The sequence below is a fragment of the Ailuropoda melanoleuca genome, chromosome 5 (genome assembly GCF_002007445.2).
Source record: "Ailuropoda melanoleuca isolate Jingjing chromosome 5, ASM200744v2, whole genome shotgun sequence".
Lineage (NCBI taxonomy): Eukaryota > Metazoa > Chordata > Mammalia > Carnivora > Ursidae > Ailuropoda > Ailuropoda melanoleuca.
The window spans coordinates 51,342,564-51,360,023 of record NC_048222.1 but is presented as its reverse complement, the minus strand read 5'-3'; the positions used below and the strand labels follow the sequence as shown (position 1 = coordinate 51,360,023).

At 35.9% G+C, this 17,460-nt stretch overlaps 1 protein-coding gene across 1 annotated transcript in view; it reads right to left on the bottom strand.

Annotated features, from left to right (window-relative positions):
• Positions 1-10,538: 10,538 nt before the first annotated feature.
• Positions 10,539-17,460, bottom strand: part of RSL24D1 (ribosomal L24 domain containing 1) — a 15,159-nt gene continuing 8,237 nt past the window's right edge. Inside the window, exons 4-6 of the mRNA XM_002922946.4 lie at positions 15,709-15,772; positions 13,924-14,009; positions 10,539-12,713 (exon numbers count right to left, since the gene is read on the bottom strand). Of these exons, the coding sequence (XP_002922992.2) occupies positions 12,640-12,713; positions 13,924-14,009; positions 15,709-15,772 (224 nt within the window). The 3' untranslated portion in view covers positions 10,539-12,639. The remainder of the gene's footprint in view (positions 12,714-13,923; positions 14,010-15,708; positions 15,773-17,460) is intronic.

Sequence of the window (17,460 nt, the reverse complement as noted above, 5' to 3'; positions counted from 1 at the left end):
TTTAACTTTAGGCAATTTAATTATAGTGTCTTTGGCTCTCTTTGAGTTGATCTTCTTTGGAGCCCTCTGGACCTCCTCACCCTGGAGATCTAATACCTTCCCCAGATTAAGGTTATCAGCCATTGTTTCTTCAAATAAGTTTTCTGCACCTTTCTCTTCTTCCTCAGGAACAATTATAATGTGAATGTTGATCCATATGATGTTTTTCCATAAATCCCTTAAGCTATCTTCACTCTTAACTTTTTTCTTTTTTCTTTATTGTATAATTAACATATAATGTTATATTCATTTCAGGTGTACAACATAATGATTCAACACTTTTATACATTAGTCAATGCTCACCATTGATAAATGCAGCCACCATCTGTTACCATACATTATTACAACATTATTAACTATATTCCCTATCTGTAGTTTTCATTTCCGTGACTTAATTTGCTTCATAACTGGAGGTTTTATACCTCTTAATCACCTTTAGCCATTTCACTCATTCCCCCAACCTACCTTCCCTCTGGCAAATACCAGTTTATTCTACTGAAGAGTCTGTTTCTGCTTGTCTGTTTTTGTTCAGGTATTTCGTTTTTAAGATTCCACATATAAATGAAATCCCATGGTATTTATCTTTCCCTGTCTGACATAATACCCTCTAGGTTCATTGATGTTGTCAATAATGGCAAGATCCCATTCTTCTTTATGGCAAAGCAGTGGTCCATTGTATACATATACCACATCTTCTCTACTGATTCATTTACCGATGGACACTTGGGTTGCTTCCAAATCTTGGCTAGTGTAAATAATGCTGCAATAAACATAGGGGTGCATATATCTTTTTGAATTAGTGTTTTCATTTTCTTTGATATATAGCCAGTAGTGGAATTACTGAATCATATGATTATTTCTATTTTTAACTTTCCAAGAAAGTTTCATACCAGTTTCCACAGTGGTTGCACCAATTTACATTCTCACTAATTATGCATGAGGGATCCTTTTTTTCCCACATCCTCACCAACACTTGTTTTTTCTTGTCTTTTTGATACTAGACATTCTGAATGGTAAGAGGTGATACCTTATTGTGGTTTTGATTTGCATTTTCCTGATGATTAATGATGTTGAGCATCTTTTCATGTGTCTGTTGCCCATCTGGATGTCTTCTAAGGGAAAATGTCTATTCAGATCTTCCATCCATTTTTAAATCAGATTTTCTTGTTTTTTTGATGTTGAGTTGCATAAATTCTTTATATTTTCTGGATATTAACCCCCATCAGATACCATTTGCAAATATCTTCTCCCATTCACTGGTTTACTTGTTTTGTTTTGTTGATAGTTTCCTTTGCTATGCAAAAGCTATTTATTTTGGTGTAGTCTCAATAGTTTACTTCTGCTTTTGTTTCCCTTGCCTGAGGGGACACATCCACAAATATGTTGCCAAGGACAATGTCCAAGAGATTACTCCCTATGTTTTCTCTTAAGAGTTTTATGGTTTCAGGACTCCCATTTAGGTCTTCAATCTACTTTGAGGGGATTTGTTTATTGGGGGGACAGCTGGTGATACAATAAAGTGGTTCAGTTTCATTCTTTTATGTGTAGCTGTCCAGTTTTCCCAGCACCACTTATTTAAAAGACTGTCTTTTCCTCACTGTATATTACTGCCTCCTTTGTCATAGACTAATTGACCATATACATGTAGGTTTATTTCTGGTCTTTCTATCCTGTTCCCTTGATATCTCTATTTTTGTGCCAGTACGAAACCGTTTTGATTACTATACCATGAAATCTAGGATTGCGATATATCCAGGTTTGTTCTTCTTTCTCAAGATTGCATCTGGCTGTTGGAAATCTTTTGTGGTTCCTACATATTTCAGGATTTTTCTAGTTCTCTATTACAGTATAGGTCTTTCACCTCCTTGGTTAAATTTATTCCTAGGTATTTTATTCTTTTTGGCACAATTGCAAATGTAATTGTTAATTTCCCTTTCTGTTATTCATGTATAGTATAGAAATTCAACAGATTTCTGTATATTAACTCTGTATCCTGCAATTTTACTGAAATCATTAGTCCTAATAGTTTTGTGGTTTCTTTAGGGTTTTCTATATATAGTATCATATCATCTGCAAATAGTGAAAAGTTTATTTCTTCCTTACCAATTTGGATGTCTGTTATTTCTTGTCTGATTGCTGTGCCTAGGTCTTCCAGGACTATGTTGAATAAAAGTGGTGAGATTGGAGATCTTTATCTTATTCTTGATCTTAGAAGTTTTCAGTTTTTCACCAAGATGTTAGATTTCAGTTTGCCATATATGGCCTTTATCACATTTAAGTATGCTCCCTCTCTACCCACTTTGAGTTTTTATCATGAATGGATGTTGTATTTTGTCAAGTGCTTATTCTGCCTCTATTGAGATAATCATATTGTTTTTATCCTTGTTAATGTGATGTATCACATTGACTGATTTGTGAACATTAAACCACTCTTGCATCCCTGTAATCCTAGTTGATCATGATTTTCTTAACATATTCTTGAATTCTGTTTCCTAACATGTTGTTGAAGATTTTTGCATCTTTGTTCATCAGAGATAAGGGCCTGTAGCTTACTTGCATTTTTTGTTTTGTTTTTTGTGTTTTTTTGTTTGTTTGTTTTTTGTAGTGTCTTTTCTGGTTTTGGTATCAGGGTAATTTTGTCCTCATGGAATGAATTTGGAATTTTACTTCTTTTTTTTTTTTTAACAGTTGTAGAAGAATAAGTATTAACTCTCCGTTAAATGTTTTGTAGAATTCACCTGTGAAGCCAGATGATTTAGAGTCTTGTTTTTTGGGAGTTTTCTGATTACCGATCTAATTTCATTGCTGGTAATTGGTCTGTTCAAATGTCCTATTTCTTTGCTGGTAATTGGTCTGTTCAAATTTTCTATTTCTTTCTGATTCAGTTTTGGAAGATTATATGTTCCTCGGAATTTATCCATATCTTCTAGGTTATCCAATTTGTTGCCAAATAATTTTTATAATATTCTCTTATAATCTTTTGTATTTCTGTGGTGCTGGTTACTTGTCCTCCCTCCCAGCTGATTTTACTTGAGGACTCTTCTTGCTAAGTCTGGCTAAAGATTTATCAATTTTGCTTGTTTTCAAAGAACCAACTCCTGGTTTCATTGATCTTTTCTATTTTTTTTCTCTATTTCATTTATTTTTGTTCTAATCTTAGTTCCTTCCTTCTACTAACTTTAGTCTCTTTGTTCTTTTCTAGCACCTTAAGTGTGAGATTAGGTTGGTTGAAATTTCTGTTTCTAGAGGTAGAGTTGTATCACTATAAATATCCCTCTTAGAACTACTTTTACTGTGTCCCAAAAAATTTGACCAATTTTTGTCTTTTTTTTATTTCTCGGTTCACTCATTCATTGTTTAGTAAGCATGTTGTTTAGCCTCCATGCATGTGTTCTTTCCAGATATTTTCTCGTAATTTCTAGTCTCATACTTTGTGATTAGAAAAGATGCTTGATATAATTTCAATCTTCTTAAATTTATTGAGCCATGTTTGGTGGCCTAACATGTGATCTATCCTGGAGATGTTCCATGTGCATTTGAAAACAATGTCTATTGTTTTTGGATTAATTGTACTGTATACGTTAGGTCCATCTGGTCTAACAGGTTATTCAAAGCCACTATTTCCTTGTTGCTTTTCTGTCTGTATAATCTTCTGATGTAAGTGGGGTGTTAAAAAGCTCCCTATTACTGTATTACTGTCAATTTTCCCTGTGTTAGTATTTGTTTTATGTATTTAGGTATTCTCATGTTAGGCGCATAGATACTTACAAGTGTGATATCCTCTTCTTGGATTGATCCCTTTATCATTATGCAGTGCCTTTCTTTGTTTTTTTGCTACAGACTTTGTTGTAAAGTCTTTTTTCTGATACAAGTATTGCTACCCCAGTTTTTTTTTCCACTGCCTTTTATATGGGTTATATTTTTCTATTCCTTCACTTTGTATGTGTTTTTAGGTCTGAAGTAAGTCTTTATAGGCTGCATATAGCTGGTTATTGTTTCTAGCCATTCAGTCACCCTCTATCTTTTAATCGGAGCATTTAGTCCATTTACGCTTAAAGAAATTATTGACGGGTATGTACTTACTGCCATTTTGTTAATGTTCTACTTGTTTTATAGTTCTCTGTTCCTTTCTTCTTGCCCTCTTCCCTGTGCTTTGGTGGCTTTCTTTAGTGTTATGCTTATTTTCTCTATTTTTGTGTATTATGTTTTTGATCTGTGGTTACCGTTAGGTTCATATATAACGTCACATGTGTGGTGCTCTATATTAAGTTGTTGGTTGCTTAAATTCAAACACATTCTAAAAGCACTAAATTTTTACTCCTCCCTCCATATTTTATGTATGTCCTATTTTACATCTTTTTGTGTATCCCTTGACTGATTTTTGTAGATATAATTGCTTCTACTATTTTTGTGTTTTAACCTCCATACTGGCTCTATAAGTGATTAATCTACTACTTTATCTTTGCTATGACCTATGGATTTTTCTTCCTTTCATAATTTTCTTACTTTTAGTTATGGCCCTTTCTTTCCACTTGAACTGCCTTTAACATTTCCTTTAAGGCTGGTTTAGTGGTGATGAAGTCCTTTAACTTCTGTTTGTCTAGGAAACTTAATCTATCCTTCAATTCTGAATGATAGCCTTGTTGGGTATTCTTTTTTGCATGTTTCTTCTTTTTAGCACTTTGAATATATCATGCCACTATATTCTGGCCTGCAAAGTTTCTGCTAAGAAGTCAGCTAGCTGATAGCCTTAACAGGTTTCTTTTGTGTTTTCTTTTGCTGTTTTTAAAATTATCATTATTATTATTTTTTTTTTTTTGCCATCCTAATTATTATGTGTCTTGGTGTGGACCTCCTTGAGTTAATCTTAGGGTCTGCTTCCTGGATCTGGGTATCCGTTTCCTTCCCTAGTTTGGAGAGGTTTTCCACTATCAATTCAAATAAGTTTGCTCCTCCCCTTCCATCTTCTCCTTCTGGGATCCCTATAATATTATTTTACTTGATGATATTGCTGAGTTTCCTTAACCTATTCTCATTCTCTTTTTTGTTGTTCAGCTTATTTGCTTTCCATTACCCTTTCAGATCACTGATCCATTCTTCTATTTTTTTTTTTAAGACTCTGAGAATAAGCACAAGCAGGGGGAGTGGGGAGGGGCAAAGGAGGAGGGAAAAGCAGACTCCCTGCTGAGCAGTGAGCCCAATCTGGGACTCAATCCCAAAATTCTGAAATCATGACCTGGGCCAAAGGCAGACGCTTAATGGACTGAACCACCCAGGTGCCCTGATCCATTCTTCTGTATCCTCTAATCTGCTGTGGATTCCCTCTCATGTATTTATTTCCATTAATGAACTCTTCATCTGATTCTTATATTTTCTCTTTGCTGAAGTTCTTATGGAGTTCATCTACTGTTTTCTCAAGCCCAGTATCTTTATGACCATTACACTGAAACAGAGATGAGCAATATGCCTGATAAATAATTCACTTAACTCATTTGCTGTGACTTTGTCTTGTTCCTTCATTTTATTTATTTCTGTGTTTCTACATATTAGGGAGATCTGCTTTGTCTCCTGGTCTTGAAAGTAGTGGCCTTGTGTAGAAGTCCTCTGGTTCCCTGTAGCATAATCCTCCCTGGCTACCAGGACAAGCAGTCCAGGGATGTCTCCTATATGAGCTGCCTGTACCCCTAATCTTGTGGCTGAGCTGTATTTGACTTCAGCCCAGCCTGCTGCAATGATCTGTTTCGCCCGCTGAGGGTGCATGCAGCAGAGTTTGGGCACTGGACAGTTTGGTCCCTGTGCTGTTGAGAGGCCTATATGAGGTGGCCACAGGCTTAAGGATGTACAGTCCAACCCTAGGTGGAGCTGCCAGTCAGACCAGCTGTCTGCAATTTTCCTCTCTGCCACAGTTGTGGGGGCACTAAATGGCAGGACCTACTCCCTCCACAATCACCTAAGAGACTCAGCTGCTGGAACAGCAGGTACACTGGTGTGTAAGGTTGGTTCTCCCTCTCCCCAAGGCAGGAGTCACTTGGAGTGGTGCCAGTCCCTGCCAGGGCTGTTTGCAAGGTTAAGCAGAGGCTATTTTGGAGGGATTATGCTTAGAATATATTCTTCTGTTTTCAGTTTCCTTGACTATATGCTGATTTCTGCCTATCAGGTAAAACAGCCACCTGTCTTGACAAAGTAGTCTTAGATAGGAGATGAACGTCTGTCAGTCTGGTCCCAGCTCCTTTCATAATTGTCCAACCTGCCTTCTTTGTTGTTAGCAGCCTCTAGTTAAAGGTGGGCCAGAACCTATCCCAATGTGTCCTGAAGTGGAAGATCTCAGTCATTACCTAGATGCAGGGTAATTAGAAAGCAGACCCTCAGGCAATAGGTGAGAAAGTATGTAGTTAAGCCCCTTCCAGGTAGACATTGGGAGTTGGGTATTTTTGCCTGTTCCCGCTGCTCTGGGATCACATGTATGTATACCTGCAAGTGGCTCTTCCTGCCTGTTAAGAACTACTTTGCTTGCTACTGTCCTATGGGACTCATGAATGAAGCTCCATTACTTTCAGAGCCAGGTGATTCATGGGCATGTCCCATGGGCAGCAGTTCAAAAGCTGGGGAACAAATGTGTGTATAAGTTTCTTCCACAATGACACTGGCAGCTTAGAGTGGTGCTAATTGTATAGCTGCCCCATATGATCCCAATGTGCCAAAAGGTTTAAAGCCCACTCTCTGGATGCTACTGTAGCTCATCTTCAACTGTTTTGACTCAAACCTTCCTGAATGTCTAAATTTCTAGTGGGGACTTCCCATCAAGCCAAAGGAAATAAATCACTAGTAGGATCCATGTTATTCCTGCGATTCCACTTAACAGTGGGAATGAAATGTTACCACGTATGCTATGCATTTTGAGAACATGATCTTAAGATTCTTTTCCCTATCAGTTGTTAGACAATGCAAATAGCATACTGGGCATCCTCAAAGGCCACCTCTCACCTCAGATCAACCCTGAAGCTTGTCAATATCAGAATTTTCAGTCCCTGGGACAAAGAACTCTTGTGGGCAGTAATCTGAACAATCCTGGAGAATTTTAAGAATTGGCACAAGAATGATAAATACCAGTAGATTTTAAAAGTCCTATAAACTCTAACTAGATGAATACAATTCCCAATGATTCAAACTTCTCAAATATAATATGAACTAATTATTTTATTGCTAAGTGAGGCAAATAAATGCCTCACACCCGGCAGATACAAACATATTAAAACCTAATGGATGAACACTGAAATTGCTCATAAATAAAAGCAGGTGTTGGTTAAAAATTTTAAATTTTTCTTTGGATAACAGGATTAGCACATATATCAGGGCCAGATGGATATTTATTCCAACAATTATAAACTGTACCTACAGGGACTGCTATACTAATTTTTTTAAGACAGTAGGTTTCAAAAACATTTCATTAGATCTGCTGTCTTAATTACACTCAGGCTGGGACAGATGATCACCTGTCGGTCCTGAAAGAACTGGTAAGAAAAAAGATCTAGTCACAAAAAACTACTTCATAAAAATGTATCCAATTCTCCAGAACACCTTCTTTTACTGTTAGATTTTTTTTCCTTGAATGAATAAACATATTGAGCACCAACTGTGTGCCAGGCATCATACTAGATGCTGTTTAGGGTATCAGCTAATGATTGAGTCAGACAGAGTGAGCTTAATTCTAAGCTCTAGTAGGTGTGACATGGATCAAGCTATTCAATTTCTTTCAACCTCATGTTCCGCATCTGCAAAATGAGGACTGACTTAAAGGGGTGTGAATATTCTAAGATAGTAATATCCAATGTACCTGGCTATAATAACTGGCGCTACATTCTTAGAACTCTGGAATTAGGTGGTACCACGTTTGCAAATGTGTGAGCGATGGTACTAAGAGGTTGTGACCTGCATACTTTCTCCTTTGAGACGTTTTCTCCTGAACAATTTTTATTTCCATTGTATATTCTTCTAATGTATTTTCTGATAGTTCTTCTTCTGTATGTTCTAAGACATGGGGGAAATTGTATTACTACAAAGTCAAAAGCTACTAGCTCTGGTGTTTGCCAGTATCAAGAAGCAGAGCACTGAAGAGAAACTCTGAACAATGCAAGGTAGACACCGATAGTTTAACAAAACCTGAGTATGTTGTAGTATTCTTTTGAATAGCAAATCCTTTTCATCAGGGGGGCTGTCTTTAATATTTGCTCACTCCCTACATTGCTTTCAAAAGAGGAAATACGGGGGGTTCCTGGGTGGCTCAGTTTGTTAAGCGTCTGATTCTTGATTTTGGCTCAGGTCATGATCTTAGGGTCCTGGGATAAAGCCCCACATTGGGCTCCACACTCAGCGGGGAGTCTGCTTGAGCACTCTGTCTCTGTCTCTCCCTTTCCTTTTCCCTCTCCCCCTCCTCCAGCTTGGGCATACTCTCTAAACAAATCTTTAAAAAAAAAAAAAAAAAAGAAATACGTAAGTCTCATTAGATGTACCTACAATATTGTGTGGAGTAACTCAGACTTGAAAGGCATATTTTTCATTGGTGTTCCTAGGCATCCAGGGCTTGGCAGCAAACTAAACATATATCACTTTATTGTAATATATTAAAGCAAGCATTTAAAAGAATTGAAAACAGTTCCTCAAAAATACTAAAGAACCTGTCCCTTGTATTTTTTGGTTGGTTAACATTCTTTGGAGCATTACTCTTTAGGTATTAACCAATTGTTCCCAATTCACTGTGCTTATTTCTATTTTAATACTGTGTGGCTCTTGAAGTAAAGTATTTCCTCCATCAGCAAAGCAAGTTACAGGCAAAACTTCTTTAAGAACCCGGCCATAACAGCTTATGCTCAATCCTTCCTGGGATTTCCTGACATGTAAATGTACCAGCCAAACCCAGAAATGCAGGTTGATCATCACTAAACAAGCAGACATAAGCAAAATCTGGTATGCAACCTAAGGCAAACATTGCTCTTCACTAAGTCTTCCCAACAATGCAGATTTGACTAATGCTGAAGTCAAAGAATGCTTCCTTTCTTAATGTAGCTCACTGCTGGTAATTTATTCTTTATATCTTTCAAGTTACTGGTTATTTAAAAAATAAACTCCAGTAAAGCTAGCATACGGCTACACACTTTTCTTCCATTTAGTCACATTTACTGAGCATCTTCCATGTACCAGGTTCCTAATATGTGCCTGGGATAAGATAACCATTCCTGTACCCTGGAGATTATGATAGTAGTGGGCTGCCTGGGTTTGCTGCTGAACAGGATGGATGTATCTATTAGTCAAGATTTTTGATTACAAACATTGAAAAAGGAATCTACAGCAAGATCATAGGGCATTCACAGAATCAATGAGGTTACAGAATGACATCCAGTAACTGGTACCACAGGGGAGGTTGTGTGGCAGAAATATCACCTTCAATCCCCACATGATGGCTTCATTTAAGATATAAAAGCCAGGGGAAATTTTGAGGCAAAACAGCTTAAACCAGAGGCTCAAGTAGTGACACCAGAGGGTAGAGATTTTTACGTTCAGAACATAATACCTTAAGAAAAAGGCCACTTCCTTAAAAAGAAATTCATCAACAGACACATATGATTCAAATCAACACGAGGTTAACTGATATTCAATATAAAGACATGAAGGGCAAATTTCTGAGTTACCTTTTCAATTTTGTTACATACCACTAAAAGGATATTGATTTTTGGAAAATTCTTCCTAGATTTGAAACTGGGTTCTCTCTTTTTTGATACCAATTTTCCCCCTTATCAACACTTTTAATTCAACAGGCTACCATGGTAATTTTTACAAGGCAGTCTTCATTCAATATAAGAATTTACACTATAAATCTTTGTAATTGAAGTCTGATGTCTTCTTTCAATCTCCATTTAAAATGTAAGCTAAGGGACAAGGGGAAAAATAAGTTCCCCTATGTAAATTAGTCCTTAAAATTATGGGTGACAATTCACTGTTTAAACTATTAGCTGACAAAGAGGAAATGTACTGCCCCCCAATCTTCTTAACAGAGAATGGGGAGTAAGGTGCTCTTAATAATTTTATTTTCTAAGTGACAGTAAAAGCTAAAACATTTTAAACCCTATGCAACCCTGTCTGCAGTGCACTTAGTCCACAGATTCAATTTAGCCATATCTATCCCTAAACACTACTATCCTCCACCTTTGTCCTGAGGCAAACCCCACTGCTGTGAGTTTTGTGTGGTCACACAGCCAATCCTAATAGCTAACATTTTAAACTAGTCACTACGGTAGTGGCCTTGATATGATTATTTTACATGTATTACCTAACTGGATCCTCATAAAAAGTCCTGCGGTTAGTCATATTATCATTTCCATTTTCCAATGAAGAAATCAAGGCACAGTCAAGTTGAGCATCACTCAAGTAACTTACAGTCCTCTCTCACAGCCATCAGCGGGACTCCTGAAGACCGGATCTGAGGCTCTGGATAAATCCCTCTACATACAGGCACTTGGAAGAATACAAATTGCTACCTCCTCCATTTTCTGTGTGATAAAGAGGCAAGTTACCTAAAAATGCTGGCATCTATAAAAAGAGAGTGCTACATCATAGGATGTTAGGAAATGCGCCAATCCTATGGAACTTCTTTCTACCAGATAAACATCTTTCAAGGTTTTCTATTTTTAAGAAACGAGATTTAGTAAGTTTTAAGTATACTCTACACTCAAGGTGGGGCTGAACTCACGACCCCGACATCATGAGTTGCATACTCTAATGACTGAACCACCCAAGTGCCCCTTCATGTTTTTTTCTGCTACCCTACAGGGTTTTGTAAGGCAAATGTGTAAGGAAATTCTATGACTTCCAGTGCTTTATTACCCTAAAGCAATTAGAGAATATAAAAGTTCTGTGTATCAAGTGCCTGGAAAATTTTATGCTTTTGTGTTACACTAACTGCTCAGCAGAGGTCTCAATCAGACAAACAGCAACAACAGCATTGTAGCATGCCCCTTCTCAGGCAACATTTTCAAGGGACAACTCAGTGATCCAACCAAGTTGAGAGAGCTGCCAGGGGTAACACTGTGGCATCTGCATCCATATAGTTTATAATGATATCTGGGGGTCTCAAAATACTATGAATTCCTGACAGTTAAGAGAACAGTCTGGATGTTAAACCTGAGATGCAATGTCCATTCTTCCTTTTAACTCAATTTCCCAAATTGATGGTCTCAAAGCAACAGCTTGCTAACTAACAAAGTAGGAAATCTGCTAACAGTAGGTAATCTTAAACACGTCTACATTAAAGCGAACATAAACCTATGGAGTGAAAATTTCAAGTAATTTAACAAATGTCTTTGGTTTCATATATCATTTCCCCTAATTGTTTTACCAATAAAGTTGTTTACAAATTAGCTACATTTTACAAATAAGAACACAAAGGCAAAAGCCACACTGGAATTCAGGTCTTCTAACACTTGGTCCAGTGATCAGTCACTTTTTCACTAATACTGAAATAAAAATTTAGCCATTTCTTTATAATTTTATAACCCTAAGATTATAATTTATTCTAAGTTCTGTCCTCAAAAAACAATATAAAAACTGAGTTACTTAATATCCTTAAAGTTGCAAATAATGTAGAAATATAAAAACATTAAATATTCAGTATATATTTTTAATTAAAAATGTATCTCCTGCTTCAGTAGTACGTGGGAGGGAGTTATTTTCTTCCCACTAATTCTTTTTTTAGTACCTAATTTTAAACAAAAAACTTGCAGTTACTTCAGAAAAAAGGATCTTATGTGCAAATAATTTGTAATGCTAAAACCATAAATTCTATTTTCCAAAAACAATTAGGAGCTTTATAAAAGAAAACCACACAACATACCTTGAAAAAGGCACTGCAATTCCTCTGCTTCTACATTATTGTATGCTGGAAAAATATATCTGGTTCTATCAGGAATCTCAGAATTAAATATTCTCCAAAGTGGAAAGTATATGTATGGTGCCATTTCAGGAGCACAATATTCAGCTCTCATTCCCAACATTAAGAGCTGCCTAGCGAAACAGTTAAAGCATGTCAAAACAGTCCAACATAATTAGGTTTCAATATGTGAGGCCAATATGCTCTTCTAAGACGCTAAGAAACCAAAACAAATACTGAAATCAAACCACAGTATTACTTGCAGCTAATTATCATACAGGTTTAGTTCCTTGTTGTAAGCCCCCTTTCTATAATATTAATAAAGGGAATATTTCACTGCAAAGAAAATTTATTTTACATATTGCTAGCCATGAATTTTTGTCATTAGTTCACACATAAATCTGCCTAGTGCCACTATCCAAATGGCAGGACCATTTTGTGTCCACAGTTCAGTCTGTATTTACAATTAGAATTTGCATGACTTACTCTCAGTGAAGGTTTAACAATGCAGATGCAATCTAACATCCATAATACCTGATGTTTTACAGACAGCAATGTAGGAGAGATGCATTTTTAATTACCTTTCATTTGAGTGACCCTACGTAAAATATAAACTGATAATTTAGAAGTTCTTAGTCTCCTAAGGAGATTTTCATATGCTGATAAAGTTAGTGAGATTTTTAAGAAGTATCTTCCATGTCCACATCCTGTTGTAATTTCTGCACCATTTTTTCTTCCAGCTGCTTTCCTTTGCCTTAAAAAAAAAAAAAAAATCAATGTGACCTTGCCAAACTCATATCAACACTTTATAAAGGATCTTAAATGTTTTAAAATAACATTAGCCATTTCTAAGAAATTTAAGAATAGTAACTAAACTTACACAGGTCTTACGATATACCATGCATTAAGTAAGCATTCCATACACATTTGTTCACTTCACCCTACATTTAAAATATGAGAGAGGGGAGACCCAGAGACAGATAAAATTGTACCAAATCATTAAGTAAGCCCAGTAAGTCAAAGAGCTAGGATTGGAACCTGGCCCTCTGGATCTAAAGTCCCTGCTTTCACATTGTACTTACCTACCCTCAGAGGGTTACCTAAAAAGTTAAATAACGGTTCATTCCTGTTGTTTTGGAGTCAGTTCATAGCATACATGAAATAATGCTCCAGGATTTTGCCTATTTTAATAAAATTTGGCACAAAAATTAACCTATTTAAGACTTTTACATAAATCTATTCAACATGCGCTTTCAGAATTTGACCTTTACTGAAGTTTAGGCATAGAATCACTCAGGAATCAACTCTTAAACTAAATCTCACCAAAATTTCTCTCCCTTCAGATAATCTGCATAAATAAATCATACAACTGATGGTATCTGGTGCCAGCTGAGTAAAATATTGGTTTCCCAGCGCCTCACAGAAGAAACTATGCACATGAACAACTGTCCAAACGGGTGACTACAGTCAAGTTACATAAACACACAAAAAAAGGTTTTAATACAAAACAGCAGTTCTCAAACTTGAGTATCAAAATCAGTATCAGAATCCAGAGAGCTAGTAAGGAACAGAAGCTCAGACTAAAAAGGCCTGGGCCTCTGTATTTATACTAAATTCCCCAAGTAATTCCCATTCCAACCAAAGCTGGAAAACCACTCCTATAAAACACTGTTCTTAATAAAAACAAGTATGAGGCATAATCTATGAAATTATTACTCGGATCTTTATGACTAGCTTATGGAGTATGATTTTATAAAGGGGGAAAAGAAACACCACATACAATAAAATTGAAACTGGGAAATACACTGTATTGTTTTAAAAACCGAATCCTATCATAAATGAGGTATTTACATTAAAAATACCCATAAAAAGTTGACTGATACCCATTTACATAGACTGCAACAATGCAGATTTTTCATTTCTCTACTGAAAGAGAAATACATTCTGTGTAATGTATTACTTACCTGCAAGAGGGGCCCGGATAAGATGAATGTTTTGCTTGACTTCTTTGATGTCCTGAACTTTCTGTAATTCTTTATTTTTCTTTAATCTAGGATAAAACAAATCAAAGCCAAAATTTCAGTTACTGTAACTTCTTTAAAAGACATTAATTCATAATTTATAAAAACAAATTTTACTAGCCACACAGATGAGCAATGAGAACTCAAAATTATGTTCTAGTTCTTAATAAGCTTAACAAATCAGAATTTCTACACTACCAACTTGTTCACTGATTGTATCCCTAGTACTTAGTTGGGAATAAAGTGGAGATTAATATATATTTGCTGAGTGAATGACAAAATGTGACTGAAGGGAAGAATTAAATCTCACACATCAATGTCTATTATACAAATACAGTGTAAAATCTCTAATTGTTAAAGTGCCTGGATCTTTTCTCCTCAAACTGAGAATACATTGTTTTACCTAATTTTTTTAAGTCAGTAATTGTAAGAACACAAAACGTATAAGACATTCATTCTAGACAAACGTGCTAACAGTCTTTCTCAAACATTTAGGCTTCCTTTTTGTAACACTTCACTTTTTTAAAGCCAGAAATCTGTTCGCACATGCTTTTCTATGACAGACTTAAACAGTGATGAGATCAAAAATAAGTAACTACTTTAAAGAAATAACCAATTCTAGGCTGGGGCCAGGGAAGTACAAGATAAGGCCACATCTTATTAAAGCAAGAAAGCACCCAAAAAAAGATGAGGAATTGTCAAAATGACATGGAACCTGCCTGAAGAACTCCCACTGGCCAATCTGGAGCACGTAGAACATGAAAATAAATAATTGCAAATAATTATAACCCACTGAATACCATAAGAATCAATGAACACACACAGACATATGAATAAATAATAAAGGAATACATTTTGAAATTAGAAAAGGGAAAAGTTCTTTTATATGGAAAAGCCAACTAATAAGTGTAGAAGAAATTACTGAATTAGAAAAATCACCATTTGGCAACAATCAATATAGTAACAGATTCAGACAAGAGTCTACTGGATGCTAACAGCAGTAGGCACCAGTTTGAGAAATAAGGGACTCTTTGTAGAGTGTCGAAGTATTTCCCCTAAGATATGTACTGATTAAAAAGGAGGGAAAAAACTTTCCAATGGAGAAAACTGGCAGATACTCCTTAACCAAATGATCAGTCCCTTGGGACAACATGTGTCTCCAAATATGTATGTCTTTCATATGTATCATTTCTACGATATTCTGGCCAAAAGAATCCTGAGGAAAACATTAGACAAACAGAGGAAAATTCTATAAAATAACTAACCTGTTACTCTTCAAAAATGTCAATGTCATTTAAGACAAAGATGAGAAAGTGTCCAGATTAAAGGAGCTTGAGGAGATAGGACCACTAAATGCAATGCAAGATCCAGGATTTTCTGCTGCTATAAGGAACATGACTGGAACTGGTGAAATCTAAATAAGGTCTGTAGGTTATATAATAGTATTGTTCAATGTTAATTTCCTAATTTTGGTAACTATAGTATAGTTATATAAGAGCATGTTCTTATTTTTAGAATATATACACTGAAATATACTTAGGAAAAAGGCATCATGTCTTCAACTTACTATAGAGATAGGGACAGAGTAAAGAATATACAAGAGTTCTTTATACTATTCCTAATTTCTTTTATTTTCTGAGCTTATGTGAAAACAAAAAGTGGAAAAAAATCTCTGGATTTCTACTAGTAATTATTTTTTCAAGAGTTACTTGATACATATATTCATACCTGTTCATTATAAATTTAGCTTGGCGCTTCTGTTTGATCTCTTCAACTCTCTTCATTGCATCAACTACAAAAAAAATTCATAAGAGTCAGCAAATTTTTGCACATCCAAGCAAGAGCTTTAAGGATCACTCCCCTTTATTCTCATTTAGAAATGGATTTAATGAAAAACTCATTGCAAAAACAATCACTACTAAAATAGCGAAGAAGGTAAATACTCTTGGCTGACAACACCATTAACTCTAACTTTCACAAAGATACCTCTATTTTTATTTTACAAAAGCCTTTATTGCTACTAAATTTTCCTTCTACTTTAAACCGGCCCAATGCTTCTCAAACTTTACAGTGAATCTGGATTAATGGCAACTAATCCCTTCTTAGCTTGTCCTCGCCATTAATAAAAGCACCATTCCAGAGATAAATACTATTTCTCCAAGTGCCTGGGATATGATCTGCACATGATGAATATTGGTAGGATGAACCAATCATTTTACCATGTTCCCAACCACTAAAATCCAACTGTTTTGGGAAATGTGTAGAGGAGCTGAATCCAAATATGCTCTAGCATCTATACCGCACTAAGACAACCCACACATACAATTTTAAATTTTCTGGCAGCCACGTTAAAAAATAAAAAAGGAACAGGTCAAAATCTAGTAACAGATTTTGTTTAACCCAACATATCCAAAATACTGTCTTTTCAACATAATATAAAAATTACTGAGATTATTTTATGCTTGTTTTCATATGAACTCTTCAAAAACCACGTATTTTACATTTACAGCAAATCTGGATTCAGACTAACCACAATTTAAGAGCTCAGCAGCCCCTGTGGCTGCCATATTGGGCAAAACACTCCAAATCTAACTTCTTATATTCCACAGATCTGAAGGAGAGCAGGATATTCACATCATTTTAAAATATCTCCCCACAATATACTTATTAATTACAAAGGATAAAACACTAACTTTACAGTGAAGAAACCTACCAGAGGCCACCTTAAACAATGATCAAAGTTAACATGGCCAATAATAGGAACCCAATGAATAGCACAGGCCTCCTGGCAGGACACAATAAGAACTCAGCATCACATCAATTGTATTCCTATCAAATGTACATTACCCAAATCTAACCTTGAGGCGGCATCACACAAAAGCCAGTTAAGGGATTTTATACCAAATGCTTGACCCATACTCTTCAAAACTATCAATGTCATGAAATCTAAAAACTCGGAAACTATTAAAATTTCGAAGAGGTAAATAGGGCATGTACTATTCTTACACAGGTCTGAGATTAGATAATACTATATCAATGCTACTTTCTTGATTTTAGTAACTGCACTATGGTTATGTACGAGAATGTTCTATTTTTTAGGAAATATTCTTTTAGTTCTATTAAACTACTTAGGGATAAAAGCATTATCAATGTGCCAGGTGCCCCTTATGTGTATGTAACTTAAAGTTCAAAAAATTATAGAAAGAAAGAGAGAGAGAGAGAATAGGTAAATTTAGTAAAATGTTATTTGAGGAATCTGGATGAAGGAATTCTGCAACTTTTCTGTTCAGTCTAAAATTAAGTCAAAATAAAAACATTTAAGTGACGACGCCTGGGTAACTCATGCTTAACTCAGTTAAGCATCTGCCTTTGGCTCAGGTCGTGATCTCAAGGTTCTGGGATCAAGCCCCATCCACAACAGACTCCCTGCTCAGTGGGGAATCTAAATCTCCCTCTCCCTCTGCCCCTCCTCGCCACCCC